Here is a 17,313-nt window from a genome sequence, read left to right on the forward strand (position 1 = left end):
TATGATTCCATTAAAAGCCTTCCAAGTATTTCGACTGAGTTTTCTTCGAGACTTCGCAATGCGCACGTTTTCTGGACGCCACATCTTAAGGTTCCACCCTCTGAAATCCCTCGCAGGTCAGACCTCGAGCTGCAGTTTAAGTGCTACCACCACGAAGACAGGCAAATGAACACCAACTGGCCCGCCTCCGTCCAGGTCAGCGTCAACGCCACGCCTCTCACCATCGAGAGGGGAGACAACAAGACTTCCCACAAACCCCTGCACCTGAAGCACGTGTGCCAGCCGGGGAGGAACACCATCCAGATCACGGTCACCGCCTGCTGCTGTGTGAGTGCTGTGTGATCCCGCCGGCACACGCTGAAAAATAATTACTCAAATCAAGAGAAGGATCAGCTGGGGGGGCGAAAAAAAAACAAAACAACTTACACACCCTTGATTCCACTGAGTGTGTGTCTGCGTGCGCGTGTGGCACACAGACATACGATGCTTGTACTAATTTGGTGTGTTTTCCTGTTCTTGTGTTGCTTTGCAGTCCCACCTGTTTGTGCTTCAGCTGGTCCACAGGCCATCTGTGCGATCCGTCCTCCAGGGGCTTTTGAAGAAGAGGCTCCTTCCTGCAGAACACTGCATCACCAAGAGTATGGCTCATTTCGTCTCCCGGTTTACTTCATATGCATAAACGCGTCTTAATTACATAACACCACACCTGCTTCTCTTTAAGGTCTGATTAAAAAAAAAATTGCAGTTGAAGTGAACCTGTGGTTGTTCACAAAGTTAGCGGATTCCCTCTGAAGCCTTCTCTCTCTCTCTCTCTCCAGTTAAGAGGAACTTCAGCAGTGTGGCGGCCTCGGCGGGAAACACCACCCTCAACGGGGAGGACGGCGTGGAGCAGACGGCCATTAAAGTATCGCTGAAATGTCCCATTACTTTTAGGCGAATCCAGCTGCCTGCGCGAGGGCACGACTGCAAACATGTTCAGGTTTGCTTATTTCCAGAAGAAATGAAAGGTAAAAGTTCATGTAAATGTTTAGCTCTTTCTGAATGAGTACGTGTGATCTTGTTCTCCTCAGTGCTTCGATTTGGAATCCTACTTGCAGCTCAACTGTGAGAGGGGGACGTGGAGGTGTCCTGTGTGCAAGTGAGTAAATAGTTCTCTCATTTTCTGCTCCTGTTAAAAGAAAAGCCTTAATTAAATGACACATTTCTTTTTTTTTTTTTCCTTTTCAGTAAAACAGCGTTACTAGAAGGTCTAGAGGTGGATCAGTACATGTGGGGAATCCTCAATGCTATTCAAAAGTAAGATGTTTTTAACCTTCCACCCACTTAAAGTGTCTGAAGCGTTTAGTTGAGAGTCAAATAACACCAAGAATCTGTTTCCTCCTCCTGCAGTTCGGAGTTTGAAGAGGTCACTATAGATCCCACGTGTAGCTGGCGACCTGTCCCCATTAAGTCCGAGCTCCACATCAAAGAAGACCCCGACGGGCCGCTGGCCAAGAGGTTTAAGACCATGAGCCCGAGCCAGATGACCATGCCCAACGTAATGGAGATGATCGCCCAGCTGGGGCCTGGTCCAGGGCCGGGTTCAGGTCCCGGGCCCGGACCAGGCCCCAGCCCTTACCCTACACATCCTGGTCAACACGCCAGTGGCAACGGAGGCGATTACCCCGGAGCAGGTAACGAATAATGAAATGCTACGAGATCCCGCCGTATGCGTGTCTGTGTGTGTGTGTGTGTGTGTGTGTGTATATATCAGCTCATTCGTAGGATATAAAAGAGCCATTTGCATTTTAACACAAGAACTATTGATGTGTCTCCGGTGCATTGAACAAAGTAACCGCCCTGAGCAAACTTCTGTTCTGGAAGTGTGTTCACTGTGATGAATGTTTCACAGCAGTTAAGAAACGTGTGTCTGTCATACAGAAGCTTCAAAAAAAAAAAAGAGAGAGAGAATTGAGTGAGGCTAAACTGCAGTGAGCCTTCAACAAATCGAGTCCTTCTTCTTTTGTCCATCCAGGAAACAGCTACCACGGCCAGGGGAACTTTGACTTCCCTCATGGGAACCCCTCCGGTGGTGGAGGAGGAGGCGGAGGAGGTCCTCCTATGAACGACTTCATACACGGCCCTCAACTCTCCCACCCGCCAGATGGACCCGGTGGTCTCTTACCCCCTGACAAGCCCCTCAACCATGGCATGAATGATGCAGTAAGTGCATTTAGCTTGTCGATTAACTAACTATTGTTTATGGGAATCGGTTTGTTCTCCAGCCATGATCCCCGAAGTGTTGAGACGATATAAATGTGAACGATAACCAGAATGCAATGTTTGTTGTTTTTTTTAAATGTCATCATGAATCTAAAAACTTTTTCCCAAAAAACATAGCATTTTTGAATATGATAATAGCACTTAATTAAGAACTATTCCTATACATCCAATCTTTGTGCCGATAACAAACCAGGTTGCACATCTTCTTTTCAGTCTGGAAGATAAAGCTTCCATCCAGAATATTTCAATTAACCGGACACTTTTCTACTTCAACTAAATACATGCTACAAGAGATGCCTTTATGTCTGCCTGCTTCTTGTCAACTCTGGGTTTCTTCTTTGCATGGTTGACTTTTAACTTGCATGTGTGAATGGAGAGATGAACTGTGCTTGAAGACGATGATTTCATGAAAGTTTTCTGAGCTCTTGTCGTGATTATTAAGATAAAATAGTGACCGTTTTTAATGCAGAGCTGTTCAAAGGCCCCGAGTTCACAAACATTAAATATTAGATGGATCTGGTTCCTTATTCTATTAGTCTTTTAGTGTGCGGATGATGAAATCTATAGAATTTCATAGAGTGACACTTGTTATTTTTGCTTCCTTGCTGGAAGTGATTTGATTAGTTTTATAGTGCAGCTAAATGTCACTCAAAAGTTTCTATCTGCTATCACTCTACTCTTACATGAATGTAGGGTTTAATGTTAATATTTTTTAGTGCTAATCATCACAGGATATCTTCTGCTAAGGCCTGAGAGTATCTTGACACTGTGGGCCACGTATTTTTTTAAAAAATCCGAACAAGGTGCAGCCGGCGCCTGTAGCCAACATGTGTGCTCAGTCATGCTCACATGCTCATGTCACCGTATAATGTTGCAGCTGTACGTGTCTGCTGATCACGGCTTCCATTTAGAAGGCCCGTTCCATATTATTCACGCTGGAACTCATTCCGCTCCCCTCTTAACACTCTCCTCCCCGTCCCTGTCTGTTTCTCTCCTCTCTCCTCTTATCTTCCTCCCCCTTTCCCTTCATCCTGTCTCTCGCTTTCTGTTTGCCCTCTCGCACCTGCAGATGTCCCATTCAGATCAGTCCCATAGCTCCATGCAGCAGAGCTTGCATGCGTCTCCCCACCCCGGCAGCCAATCAGGGCCGCCATTGCATCACGGCGGCCAGTCAGGGCAGCCCTTGCATCACGGCGGCCCGTCATCGCAGCCTCCCCGCCAGCCGCAGCCCCCGCCGCAGCCTCAGCATCCCGGCCAGAACAGTCACCCGCACAGCGATCTGAACTTTAACCCGTCTTCAGACGGGCAGATGGCTCAGGGAGCGCAGGATATGCCCGAACCCTCGCTGGATGTAAGTGTGTCAGCTTCGGGCGCCACAAGCTACCTGTTAACTGCTAACACTGTCTGCTGCAGCTGCGCTCATCTCTTCGCTTTGACTCTCAGATGGCTGTTTATATTTACACGGCACTTCAGCACACTGAGAAATTGTGTCACTTTCCGATAGTAATCAGAGAGTTCATTCAGAGAGTTTCGCATTGTCAATGACTCGCTGTTTCCTTCCTTGCTTTCATCAACAGCTACTTCCAGAGCTGGCCAACCCGGAGGAGCTACTCTCGTATCTGGACCCTCCCGACCTTCCTGCCAACAGCAACGACGACCTTCTCTCTCTTTTCGAGAACAACTAGCTCTTCCCCCTTCTCACCTCAACCCCCCCCAGCCCCCACAGAAATCCTGCCCCGCCCCTCCCGTGCACCGAGACGCACCCGACCGTCCCTCCACAAAACACAAACCTCATATGGAAAACACTCGGAGCAGCTCCCTACGCTCACGCGCACGCACATGTCGACAGTTTCTCAACAAGACAGCGTTGTGGCGTAGGAGAGCCCGCTGGAGAGGAGACGCCTGTTTGGGAAACCCCCCCCCCCCCCTTCCGAGAAGGAAGAGAGCGAGATCGCTGCTCACCCTCGCACTCCCCTGATCTTTCCTCGTGTAAAGATTCCTCGCACCAGTACAGACCGGCTCAGACTCTAAACACACCAATTACAAAACAATTGGTGGGCACTAAAGTGGTTTATATATATAAATATATATATGAGACTTTTTAACGGAAAACTGTGCAGCTATAATCATTCAATGTAAACAACACCGAGGAGACAGGACCCTTGTTGTGGGCTCTATGAAAAGTGTTGTAGTTTTGTTTGTTTGTTTGTTTGTTTTTTGTGTGTGTTTTTGTACTTTTTATGTTTAAAAGAAAGTCATAGGGAAAAACATTGTATGAGTTTTTCTAATCCTTTTAAAAATGTGTTCTTCCAAAACAGTTGAGTAAGCCGTGACTTTTGACCCCCCCCCCCCAGGACTTCCCTCTGTGTGTGTGCGTGTGTGCGTGTGTGCGTGTGCGTGTGTGTGTGTGTGTGTGTGTGTGTGTGTGTGTGTGTGTGTGTGTGTGTGTGTGTGTGTGTGTGTGTGTGTGTGTGTGTGTGTGTGTGTGTGTGTGTGTGACAGCTGAATTACTGGAACTCCGAATCAGAGCAGTGAGAGGATGAGATGCAACACCATCACGTGTTGACATCGTGCAACGTTTCGTGTGTTTGTGTGTGTGTTTACATGTCGTCTTTTGTTTGTGCGTGTGTGTGTGTGTGTGTGTGTGTGTGTGTGTGTGTGTGTGTGTGTGTGTGTGTGTGTGTGTGTGTGTGTGTGTGTGTGTGTGTGTGTGTGTGTGTGTGTGTGTGTGCGCGAGACAAACTGCAGTGAGAACTCATTTGAGGTCGCCGGAAGTGCAGAGGAAACAGTCGACTGTCTCAGTAGTTTGTCTTCCACTCTGTCTGTTGTTTTTTTTTGTTTGTGTGTTTGTTTTGTGTATTTATTGCGACGTTTCACTCTTCCTCATCACATTCAGATCACAAGTGCATGTGTGCCAACGGCTCCTTGTGTTTCTTCAGTCTAAATGTGCTCGATCAAGTCATTTTCTGTCCTCATATTTATGTCATTTTAATTCTTTGCATTCTTTTTTTAAATTTTTTTATTGTTGTATTTGTTTTGTGTAATCTTTGTTCCACACACACACACAGACAAAAAAAGAATCTGATGACCACGATATGCTCTTTGTAACTGGTTGGGTCTGGATGTTATCCTGGTAGGATTTTACACAACTTTACAACTGATCACTGTAATTTATAACACAAAAACATCCGTGTGCCTGTAACGACAATCCTTTTGTCGCTTTGTCCTCGTCGATCCTTTTGTGAAAAGAAAAGAAAAAGAAAAAAAACATCCTGCATGATCCAACAGTGTCTCCAGAGCTGTTGTATATACTCTTTTGTGAATATGTGGTGACTGTACAATACTGTACCTAGCTTACTGGCAACAACATGGTACTGTGTGTCTGTCCAGGACTACACACACACACACTCACACACACACACACACTCACACAATCCCCGATTACCTGTCCTATATTGTAAGGAGTCGATCCAAATGCACTCTCACCGGCTTTGTATCGAGTACCTGTGAATTGTGAACAGTTTCTCCATGATCCTGTGACAATGCATCAGTAAAAACAAATGACTCGAATTACTCTGTCAGCAAGCTGTAAGTGAATTATTTTTATTTTATTTTTTTATAGATCTATAAAAAATTGGTCAGCTTTAAACGAGCTGTTTTTTTCTATCAGAAAAGAAAGATTGTCAAATGCAGCTTCGAGGTCCAAATTACTCCAAAATGTATTTGTTTTTAATATTATTGGACCAAGTGACCTCATGCTCTTTATTTAAAGTGAGAATGTGCAAAAAAAAAAAAACAACAAAAAAAACCAACAACAAAGTCCTCTGGATTGTTTCGGAGGCCAACTGATGAGCGTTTTTGATAACCAGACATCGTGAAAACGTGTTGACAGGATCTGTATTTTCATCATGTTTCCACTTTTAAGTTATTAATTTTTTTTTTTGTCCAGAGTTTTTAATACAGGTGATAATTTGGTTTACACAGTTTTATGCAGTACAGAAAGTAAACTGAAAATGTGCTATGTGTTTGTTGGATAAAAGTTACCCCCCTTGTTTTGAGTTTTTGTAATCACTTTAAAGAACCAAATCTGGCTTTACTGATCTTTAAATCTGATCAAATCAGCCGTGTCGGACACGGCGGAAGACTCTGATGTCGTTTGCGTTTGTTTGTATCTTTGTTGAAGACAATGCACTGCCGCATTGGGATGTTTTATTTCCCTACACAGTGTGTAATTATGACTAACCTTATACAAAAAAGAAAAGGAAAAAAAAAAAAAAAAGTCACATCGAGTAATTTTGTGGACACAATTTCTACTGTCTGATTGCAGACGTGGGAAAAGTGTGTCGAGGATTTCAAAGTGAAAACCATTAATAATGTAAAATGAAACTTGGGGAGGGGGGTCACCCTCTCCTGTGAGCATTCTGAGGGGGAGGTCGTAGCTGCGGATCGGGGTGGGCGGCGGGGTTTGGGGATGTAAGACATATTTGTACATATTGTAAATGACAAATAGAGACACGTTAACAGAAATGTATTCATTTTCTCCAGTGGGAGTGTGCATAGTGTATTTAGAATTTGTAAAGCTTGCATCCTCCTGTCGAGACATTGGATTTGACAAATGAGTCTGTGTTTGATTGCGTCTGTGCAGACCTCTCTAACCATGCCTGTTCATTTATGTAAGATACTTTATGTACCTCATGTGGGGTTCCAGAAAAGAAAAAAAATCTTTTTTTTTTTTTTTTTTTCCTTTGTGTAATATTAAACTTCTGTGTATTACCTGTGTACTTTATAAAGGTGCTACAAAATTATTGAAACCTTTTGAGGTATAATTGGGACTTGGAGACATTGAGCTTTGGGCAGCTCTTAGAGGCTCGTTTCCAAATTCACAGTTTGTACAAAGAAATGAAAACTTTTCTCAAATTTATAATTTTTATGCAATTTGGCAAAGAAAATGCTATAAAGGTACAATCTGAAGTGATTGGCACAAGTGGCAGTTGTCTATTTGGTTTTTTGTACATTCAATGTACAATCATTTCATATTCTAAACTGGTCAGAAGAACATTGTGATTTTTAGTCTTGCAAATCTGTATGTAGTTAGCTGACGTGACATCCTAATATTTATCTAATAAATATGTATTCAGATGAAACACAACTAATGGCCTCTGTGTCTCTGTGAGTCATGGGATTCTCCAGGTTGTGTCAGTCAAAAAAAAAAGAATAACGTTTACCTCACTTTACTACAGTCTGATCTTTTGGAGGTTTGATTTGAATAAACATGGGCTGGTTGTAACTTACACTGTAAAGCAGGTCGTCTTCCAGTCCCAAGGTTCATAGTTTATTTTATTCTACTTTATTAGTTTTGACAAAAATCATAAACATGTTGGTTTTTTATTTTTAATATAATGCATTAATGATCACAGAAATAACATTTTGTATATATTATTTCAACATGCATCACAATGTCTGTTTACGTAAGGGTTGCCTTCGATAACAAAACAATATGAGCACCACAAGAGTCCTGCTTTTTATTGCATAAAGATCCCAACATCTGTTAATATCATTTTATAGCTGGTGGAGGAAATTATACCTGAGCTTAAATCTCTTCTGTGTGTCAAATGTCTGACTTCAATATCTTTCTTCTTGTCCATAATCTCAGATTTACTTGTAGAATATGAATCCAGACCCTAAGGAAGAGGTTTACTAAGCATTTCAAAGTTGTAAGCAAACAGGGTGAAGCAGCTTCTAGTGTCAATGCTCTTCTGGAACAAACTTCATAAAGACTGTTGACACACAATTCTTATAAATCAGACCTGAGAACATATTTTGCTAAGGTTTTCCAATAAACAATATTTGTTTCATATTTTGTTACCTATAACTTAAAAAAAAAGATTTTACTTAATTTAACGTAATTTCTTCATAAAATAATATTAATTACGGTACTTAATATTAAGATCCATGTGATTCCTTGTTTTAATGTATTGCCTTGAGGGGCCACGTGGCGTCGCTGTTCGTCTTTCCGGTGACGTCACATGTAAACACTGGGCGCTCTGATGGGCTGCAGGCAGGCCGAGCTGCAATGTTTCAGCTCAAAAACCGGGCCAGATACAGCTCACTCGGCATCGCCGCTGCCAAGCTGCTGTCCTCCGCTCCCGCCGTGAACCCCGTGGTGTTTCTGGACATCGAGGCTGACGGAGAGCCGCTGGGCAGGATCCTCATCCAGGTAGCTTAGCATTAGCATTAGCCTTAGCAGCAGCAGGGCTCTGTGTGCACGAGTGCAATCATGAAACCATCGATGTGTTTAATTTGTGTTTCAGTTAAATGCAGATGTCGTGCCGAAGACTGCAGGTAATTTTAATGTCAGGTCTCAGCATTCATGCACGTCTCTGTTCCTGCTGTAACTTGATTTAAATCTTGAAATCCATTTAATTTGCAGAGAACTTCAGAGCTCTCTGCACCGGGGAACATGGCTTTGGATTCAAAGGATCTGTGTTTCACAGAGTCATACCTGAGTTCATGTGTCAGGTGAGATTCACAGCAGCAATCTTTTGCTAATTTGTCATAATCAGCATGTGTTTTATGCATATAGAATATAGTATATATACCAAAAGTCTGACATACATATATTGATGAATGTGACTTGTGTTTCAACGTACAACGCTTTGCAAATTAAATCACAAAAGCAAAAAAGAAAAAAAAGATATTAAAAACAAAAAAGTAAAGAAACCTTAATTTGATGAAGGAAAAAAATAAAGATCAATTTATCAACTGCATTAGTTGATAGTATTACTACTTCTTCACCAGGTATTGGCTGAAATTGCGTTTTCTCGTCCTACTGCCCTCCTCCATCATTAAAATACCCCATTCTTATATACTTTGTTTTTTATTAACCTGCTTGGAAGGACTGAATATGCTCTTGTTTATCAATGATAAATTCTCTTCTCTGCTGCCCAGATAGTGTCCCATCCTGTGATGGTGTTGTTTTTGTTTTTGCAGGGAGGTGATTTCACCAAACATAATGGCACGGGTGGAAAATCTATTTATGGGAAAACATTTGGAGATGAAAACTTCAAATTGAAACACACTGGACCAGGTATGATGCCATTTGTTGAATAAAACAAATGCCACTTTGCCCATGACACCCTATGAAATATGAGTTTGTGATCGTTCTCACTGAGACATTTTTTTTCTCTAACTGGACACCAGATCAGCTGAAAGAAACTTGAAATGTAATCAACAGATATATAAACTGCAGTTGCAGTGTATATCAACAAAAAACTGTCATTTCTTAAGTTTCCAATACTGCTGCCTCTCCACTAGATGGCACTGCCTAATCTCCTGCCGCCCTGGAACCACTGCTTGAGTGATTGACCTACTTTTGAGGGAGTCACCATGCACCAATCAAAATAAATTCTTTTATTTAATGAACTGTGTCCGCACACAAACAACGTGCTTCGTCTTGTGTTGCACAATCACCGTGTGCACTAATTTGCAGATAGAGATCGTCAACCATTTGGCCTCCATTGCGTTTATGTAATGCTCTTCTCGGACCTGTTAAGTTGATCAGGGGTCAAAGGCCACGCAAATCAGATTGAGCGTGTTTTCTCAATGTTTCCAGGAACCCTGTCTATGGCGAATTCTGGGCCGAACACTAACGGGTCGCAGTTTTTTATCTGCACCGCAAAAACGGAATGGTAAGTGCTTTTGTTTTTACAGTTTCTTTTAATCTAACAAGCTAGAAGGCAATTGAATGATTAATTTTCCCCTTGCCTCTGATGGCAGGCTGGATGGTAAACACGTGGTGTTCGGGCAGGTGAAGGACGGCATGGATGTGGTCACGCAGATGGAATCTTTTGGTTTACACGACGGAGGTGTGATCAAGAAAATAGTCATCCGAGACTGCGGGGAGATCAAATAACACCCGGGTGCATGCAGAATCTTCTCTGCAGATGGGAGATGCAACGATTCAGGATTTACTCCGTCTTCCATTTGATGTTCAGGACATTTCGAAGGAGGAATTGTTATAGGCGGTCCAGTTCTTTTCTAAAATCTGCACTTTTCACTGTTGATTTAAGTTTTAAGAAAAGCAGATGTTTGATATTTAACACTCAACATCAGGTGTCAAATGTTTCTATTCTATTTGTGTGTTTATGAAACCAGTAATAACGGGTGGTGGGGCGATCAGGGCTATGATTGTTCTTATCATCCACAGACAGCTTTGACCCTTGTCTGGTCTGCTTTGTGTACAAGAACTAAGCCATCCACTATGTAAAATTATTGAGCAATTACTCTCATTTACTGCCAAATAAATAGCCATTTTCAGATTTTACAAGCTCCGAGTCTCAGTACAGGACATTTACTCTCTTGTGCCACCAGCCCCACTGGTTTGAAGGCTTCCCGGAAATGATCCAGCAGCTTTTTTTAGACCCAGACTCCAGCATGACTGACTTCCCGTCCATCGGAGCAGGATGTTGCATCCACCTACACTGGGGCTGGGGAAAAAAAAAAAAAAAAAACTTGGCAGATGAGATGACTATTAGTGTCAGAAGAAGAGCTTGAAAACATCTTCAGCCTGCATGTAGGTCGCTGTTCCTTCTGTCTTCTTTATTTGAAATGCAGAGCTTCTTGAAGAAAAATGCCAAAAAAAAAAAAATAAGAGGCAAGGACATGTCTGAGGGCCAGAGACTGGGTGGTGCTGCTTATCGTGCTAATACTTTATGAAAGTAAATCATGAAGCGACGTGAAAAAGCAGCTCTTGCCCTTAAATGAAACCATATGCGCACTGACCTTCCACCGTTTGTTTGAAATCTCCGATTACATTGTTGCTATAGAGACTTTTCAGCTCTCACTCTGTTTGAGCTGGAGATGTTGTAACAAACTTGATATAATTTAGGTCCCCACCCTCTGGTTTAGTTTTAGTTATTTGGAATGCATGTCCAATATTGTGTGTGGAAACTTGGCTCCGAGGACAATGGCACCGCGGCCAACGTTGAATACACATGCACAACGATGACATCTTTACAACCAGTACAAGCTGGTTCTTCTGTAAATGTCTACATTTATCACGCAGCACCCTCTCCTGTCAGCTGGTGTCCTTTACTCTCTGTTTTGACTTTTTTTTTTTTTTTTTTTTTGACTCGGTGTTGAAATCAGGCCCTGGCAGCTTTATGTATGTGTTATCTTTCAGAAACTTCATGGAAAAGTGAAGAAAAAAAACAACTTGAGGAGTTTCTCCTTTCTCCTCATTCTGTTACACAACTACCAGGAATAATCCATTAAAAACCTCTTTTGTAATCTATATGCTCAGTCTACCGGCCGGTGCTGAGAGACTCGTACTCTAATGAATATTACACGGGGGGGGGTAATGTGTTGCTTTTGGCTGAAATCGAACACTTTGAAATAGGCGACCCAAACAAATTAAACGACACGATCCAAGCGGTCCTAATCCAATATGACTTTATTCATCAAACTCTCAACAGCACTGAAGCACTAAAATGTTTTCCCAACTAACAAATAAGGCACATTTTGGAATGCCGTTTCATGGACATGAAAAACAGGCCTGCGGTCGACCCTCGAGACCCGCGGCCGTCCTCGTTTCCCCAAAAGCATTGTCTTACCCAACCTCACGCCTGCCTCCTGTCCAATTCAAATATTACATTATTGCAATACTGCACAACAAACATCTCAAGTGATACAGACGGTAAAGAATACAAACATGACTTTCCAACTCGACCACAAAAGTGTTAACACATCACATGCAGTAAATATGTATTTTCTGCCGAGGCTACATTTGCAGTACATGAAATACTTGAGGACGACTAACAATCAGAAGTTGCTGCTAATGTTAAAAAAAAAAAAAACAATATGTACTGGAGCAAACTACTGTAAAGTATTTAAATAAGTATACATTGCACAAAAACTTATACGGTTCTTTTAAAAAAACAAAAAAAACAAACTCATGCACATGCAAACTCTAAATCAGTTCTTTGTCACGCACACTTTTACACTCCCTAAACTACTAATAAAACACATTTTATAATAGTTTCTTATCTCTGCTTAAAGCAAACTACATCTCACAGTTTAATGTGCTTATACAGTGGTGAGTATCCGTCACTAATTAAGAAAAAAAAAAGACGCATGTTTGCATGTTAACACAAAATATCTTCATACTGTTGTTTACACATTGAATACATGCGGCTGTATGGATGTAAATGGCAGCTCATAATTAGTCACATAACATCAGAATAACAGGATTATTAAACACTGATATCATAAAACACAATACGATGGCTTATAACTGAGAAGGTATTAATTATGTACCAGCTTTCTTTTTTTTTTATAATATTCTATGTAGACATCAATATTTCCTTCTTAGTGTAACTTTGTTTGCATATTCTATACAAAAAGTGTTGTAAAAAGTCTTTCCATAAATATTTCTGCAGGATAACCCTTCAGATTATTGTAAAACATAAAGAAAAACAACTCCCAGCTTTGATTATTTCTCAGCAATAGGCCCTTCTTCACACAAAAAGCTTCAATATTGCTTAACATTTCAAAAGAGCTACTATCATTGAAAATGATGGCCATCAAATATATACAGAAAACAATCTATCTTTGTTAGGGAAATAACTCTGGAGCTTTTGCAGATTGCTTTACAATTTTCAACATCTATTACGTGTTCCAAAATACACATCTCATTCATAGAAAATAACAATTTTTGAAATGAAAAGGTACTAGAAAAGTCAAGTATATGCAATTCAAGACGCTATGTCTGAAAGCAGAGATTTCTTTTTCTTTTTTTTGTTGTTTTTTTTTTTAATATATCAGCTGCTTCCATTGGCTCTTCATTCGCCATTTAAAATGGCCTCCTCATGAAAAGTCTGAGGGCGGAATCAAACTCTTGACAGGATTTATCACTACCTACATTTCATTTCTAGTCTACCAGACCGCTGTGATTCCCCGAAAAGGCGAGTTGATAAGGCATGGGAGTCTGTTTCTGTTGCAACATAACGGAGCAAAGAAAAGTCAACTATCTGAAAATGGTTTGTTCCCAACAGTGCTGGGATTCCCCCCCCCCCCCCAAAAAAAAAAAATCCAGATTACATTTCAAACTTTGAATAGATGGACAACATCCTGATCAGTGTCTTAAAGGGACACTCCAACAATTATTGGCCTGCAGTAATGGCTGCTGGAGTTCAGGAAGAGCTTCGTCTGGTTTAGGGAAATGGACCAAATATTCAATAAAAATTAAGAATATCTGAAGAAGGGGGGGGGGACTGAATCAGCTGTTTTGAGAAGCAAGCAGATGTACTTACATGCACAGAAACAGGACAGTGTTTAGCGTTAGATCATTTTGACTTGCACGAGTTTCTGTTTTGCGAACAAATGCGACTTTTATTAGAGACGCTACAAAATGACCCGACTTCTCGTACGTCCAGTTTAGTGTCTGCTTAAGGCAGAGGAAGCGTCAGAATCCCCAGGGCAATTCCCAATCAGAAAAAGCAAGTAAATCTATGAATTTTTGTAAATGTAACCATCCTTGTTTTGATATCTACATCATTTATATTCGCATTGTTTCCCAATGGTTAAACCGTGTTTTGTTGCATGCTTCTCCAAACCGAGGACCCGCTGACCCCCCATCTACTGCATCTCATAGCAAAGCCGACTGCTGCAGCCCGACTCGAAATGATCCAAACGAATCCTTTAAATATGTCGTCTCTTCACAAGAGACCTGAGTCGATGGGAAGTTAATTTTTGAACGCGTTTTGGGCGGGAGGTGAGGACATATTGGTCTCTCCTGCAGGACTCCAAAGGGTGTGGCGCTGCGGTATGAAATCACCGGAGTGTCCTTTTAACTCCACAGATGGAATTTAGTTAACAATTTTTCCCAACACTGTAATGTACCATTATCATCCACTCCCACTAAAGCAAGTAACCATGTATATTTTCTGACAAAACCCACGGTTCCTTGGATAAACACAACTACAACAGATTTTTAAAAAAAACAAAGCGTGAGGTCCACAGTTTTGTAGGCGACTCGGTTCTGTTGTGAGGATCGACTTTTAAGAACTAACATCTTTGTTGATATTCCATGACAACAGACCACAGTAGGATTTGTTATTGCCAGCTGGAAATGCTGGTTCAGCCCGTGCCTCCAGCTCGGCTCACTGCGTCGAAGCGAACACCCGTCCTGCCAGTTTCAACCGCTAATGTTGGAGCTTTATCATTTCTCCCATTGTCACTTCTTGAACATACATCAGACCTCCTTTGCGTCACCACATGCACATGTACTGCTCCACCTTCGAGCCGATTCCCCCACATGCCTTTGCAAAATTTCTCATGGCCTCCGGGTTACGATACTTGAAATCTTTATAAGGCACATATATTAAGTTGCAGTATAAAATATAATGAACCAGCTTTTTATAAGGATAGAAATACAGTACATATAAAAATACTTCACAATTCCTAAAATAAGGGTTCTCGAAAGGCAAAGGTTTCTGGATGAATTTCACCTGTTAATGCTTAAAATCTGCACAGTGGTTCATGTAAACATGATGGAGACTTTTTTTTTTTCTTCTTCCGATATAGACATGATGAATGGTCGTCGGCCCCATTATAAACAAATACAAGTGTAAACAATTCATTGTCACTTTCAATAAAACCATGAATCTTTAGAATCACGTCACAAATCAGCCCTTCTTTAAAAAAACAAAAACAAATAACCTCCTTTCGCCAAAGCTTCACCTCCGTTTTAAACACTCCTCTTACAGCAATTAGCCGTTGGACATCATAGTTTCTGAAGGGTGTAAGCCCTTGGAAAAGTTTCCATTTTGCTTCACCGGCTACTTCAGGTCTGCCAGGCATCCTTTGGCACTAAACGTTTGACTCGAATCTCTTCAACTTCGCCCCCCTCTGTGGCTAAACTTTAATCTAAGGCTTTTATGTGAGCAGGTTAACCTTCAAAAAAAAAAAAAAAAAAAAAATCACATTTAATAACACCAATCAAACTGTGCAAAGATGTTCATTAAACACTGAGGAGAAAATACATGGACATGCAACCTTACTGGAATTTTTTGTTGTTTTTTTTTCCCTACAGCTTCTGCACTGATCCTTAGTTTCCATCACACACAGTTGTTTTTATCAAGCATCTATATGTATCGAGCATGACAGATAAGGGGAGACTTTATGTGGCAGCAGAAATACTTCAGGGAGGGTGAATGAAACCTTATCTGCGAGCGATGCACTAAATCTAGCCGTGGAGCAACTCTACGCAGCTGAACCTACAGTAGTTTCTAAAGACACGTGGAAGCAGTTACACATTATGTGGTATACAAACATACAGGAAGAAAAAAAAAATTATTTCTTTATGTCCCAGTTAAAATTCAGATTGCACACTAGACAACAAGTAAATAAATAGGCCAAATGTAAGCTAGGGATGTATGGCACATTATCCCTCAGTTAATTCACAGTTAATAAGATGTGCTGTTGACCCTAACACGGCAAGACATCAAAAGGCCTCATATACATTATATCGTCATGAGAGGCCCTGGTTCATCACATCATCACTACACACTTCACTTGGCAGGGAAATGGAAAGCAGATCTCTGTAAACACAAAACCAAGAAACCCCAAGGTGAGGTAATTTATCCAGACCAATATTGTCAGCGACACCAAATGAAATACATGCCTGGTGCTAATTCATCTTTCTAATAATTTCTTGAACACTGACTTGGAGTAATTGGGTTGTGTGGCTACGGATAAACAAAGCATCTTTTTTGAATTTTTTTTAAAGTCATTACTTTTGGTAGATTTTTTTTTTGTGTGTGTTGTTGTTATAGTTAAAGAGCACTTGAAGAGACGAGACTGATCCAAAGCAAATGTGTTCCTCTCATTCTTGGACGCGATCTTCAATACTGTCACTGCAACAAAACAGAAACGATGACTAACATCTGTGTCGGAGCACAGGGGGACCGGGCTTGATTGCTGCGGTAGAGCAGGGAGGCATCAGAAAAGAAGGGAGGATCACAGTGTGTGTTGGAGGTTTTCCCGAGCCGCGGGGGGAAAGACGCGTTGAGGAAGGGACGCTGTGTGCAGGGCGAGGTTGAGGGAACCCTGGATGCGAACTGGGCAGGGGAGGAAAGCGTTGATGAGCAATCGGGAGTTGGGACGAAAGATCTCCTCTGCCTCTAAATGAAGGTGATTATTGCACACGGCGGCAGTAGTAGCCCAGGACTTTACATTTCTCACACAGGTGTTGTGGGTGCTCCTTACTCTGGTCGGACACGTCCAAGCCGTCCGGCTTCTCTAACGGCCGCTGGGGATACAAAACAGAAGAGCAGTAATGAGTCGTATTAAAACACTGACGAAAACAAAGCGAAGCAACACGCTGCATTAAACCTCCTGCGGTTTGCAGGCATTTCGTATGGCAGCAGAACAAACTTTAGCCTCCAACACAACGCCCATAAACCTCACAGACCAGAAGCGTACTAAGTACAATTAGTTTTAGTGATATGGCACCGCACCACCAGCGGTGGAAACTTGCAGCCCACTTTAACAACCTGGCATTAAGGCACACAAAGAAAAATCCAATATGCATTTGATCAGAAGAACCTGTATAAATGTATCGGCTTTGTGGGAAAGGATGTTTGGAGGTTGTGTTAACAGTCCAGCTGGAAAATGTGAGATAAGACTCCTTATTTATTGTTCGTTTCTTATTAAGCTTTTTAAAAACCATTACTTAGTTTGAGGAGACAAACGAAAGGGAAGCAGGTCGCCACAAGATCTTTCAGTCGTCCACTAATGAGCCCGCCAACAAATATGGAGGCTTTACTGTAGCTGTGTGGAAGACATTAGGTCCTGGAGGAAAGTTGGAAACGCTGATGTACATTTTATGAGGTTCCCCCCCCGGCGGTCGGAGGAAACTGAGTTTAAGGCCCCGTACTGCAGGTATCTTCCCCGCTGAATCGTCCTTCAGCAAGAAACTGAAGAAGCTCGAGGGAGTTGTGTTCTGTAGGTACAGTCTGAGCTCTTTCTATCTGGAGGAAGTGAAAGGGGGGG

General features: G+C 41.8%; 3 protein-coding genes across 8 annotated transcripts in view; 2 read left to right on the forward strand and 1 right to left on the reverse strand.

Annotated features, from left to right (window-relative positions):
• zmiz1a (zinc finger, MIZ-type containing 1a) overlaps positions 1 to 7,365 on the forward strand; it is a 32,062-nt gene extending 24,697 nt beyond the window's left edge. Inside the window, exons 12-20 of one of the 2 annotated variants that reach the window (XM_080507242.1) lie at positions 117 to 327; positions 533 to 638; positions 819 to 979; positions 1,071 to 1,138; positions 1,228 to 1,296; positions 1,390 to 1,673; positions 2,015 to 2,202; positions 3,332 to 3,613; positions 3,840 to 7,365. In XM_080507242.1, the coding sequence (XP_080363368.1) occupies positions 117 to 327; positions 533 to 638; positions 819 to 979; positions 1,071 to 1,138; positions 1,228 to 1,296; positions 1,390 to 1,673; positions 2,015 to 2,202; positions 3,332 to 3,613; positions 3,840 to 3,947 (1,477 nt within the window). In that variant the 3' untranslated portion in view covers positions 3,948 to 7,365. The remainder of the gene's footprint in view (positions 1 to 116; positions 328 to 532; positions 639 to 818; positions 980 to 1,070; positions 1,139 to 1,227; positions 1,297 to 1,389; positions 1,674 to 2,014; positions 2,203 to 3,331; positions 3,614 to 3,839) is intronic. The other variant, XM_080507243.1, reaches the window with a different exon arrangement.
• Positions 7,366 to 8,325: 960 nt separating this feature from the next.
• ppifa (peptidylprolyl isomerase Fa) lies at positions 8,326 to 10,704 on the forward strand. Its single transcript, XM_080507235.1, has 6 exons — positions 8,326 to 8,479; positions 8,574 to 8,604; positions 8,693 to 8,781; positions 9,253 to 9,349; positions 9,875 to 9,950; positions 10,039 to 10,704. Exons 1-6 carry the CDS (start codon positions 8,336 to 8,338, stop codon positions 10,172 to 10,174), a joined length of 573 nt encoding a protein of 190 aa, XP_080363361.1. The 5' UTR covers positions 8,326 to 8,335; the 3' UTR covers positions 10,175 to 10,704.
• Positions 10,705 to 11,695: 991 nt separating this feature from the next.
• zcchc24 (zinc finger, CCHC domain containing 24) overlaps positions 11,696 to 17,313 on the reverse strand; it is a 33,941-nt gene continuing 28,323 nt past the window's right edge. For 2 of the 5 annotated variants that reach the window (XM_080507231.1, XM_080507230.1), the window contains exons 4-5: positions 16,495 to 16,570; positions 11,696 to 16,379 (exon numbers count right to left, since the gene is read on the reverse strand). In XM_080507231.1, the coding sequence (XP_080363357.1) occupies positions 16,279 to 16,379; positions 16,495 to 16,570 (177 nt within the window). In that variant the 3' untranslated portion in view covers positions 11,696 to 16,278. Of the gene's footprint in view, positions 16,571 to 17,313 lie in introns of all 5 variants that reach the window. The other 3 variants (XM_080507234.1, XM_080507233.1, XM_080507232.1) reach the window with 2 other exon arrangements.

This window comes from Blennius ocellaris (assembly GCF_963422515.1).
Source record: "Blennius ocellaris genome assembly, chromosome: 13".
NCBI classification, from domain to species: domain Eukaryota; kingdom Metazoa; phylum Chordata; class Actinopteri; order Blenniiformes; family Blenniidae; genus Blennius; species Blennius ocellaris.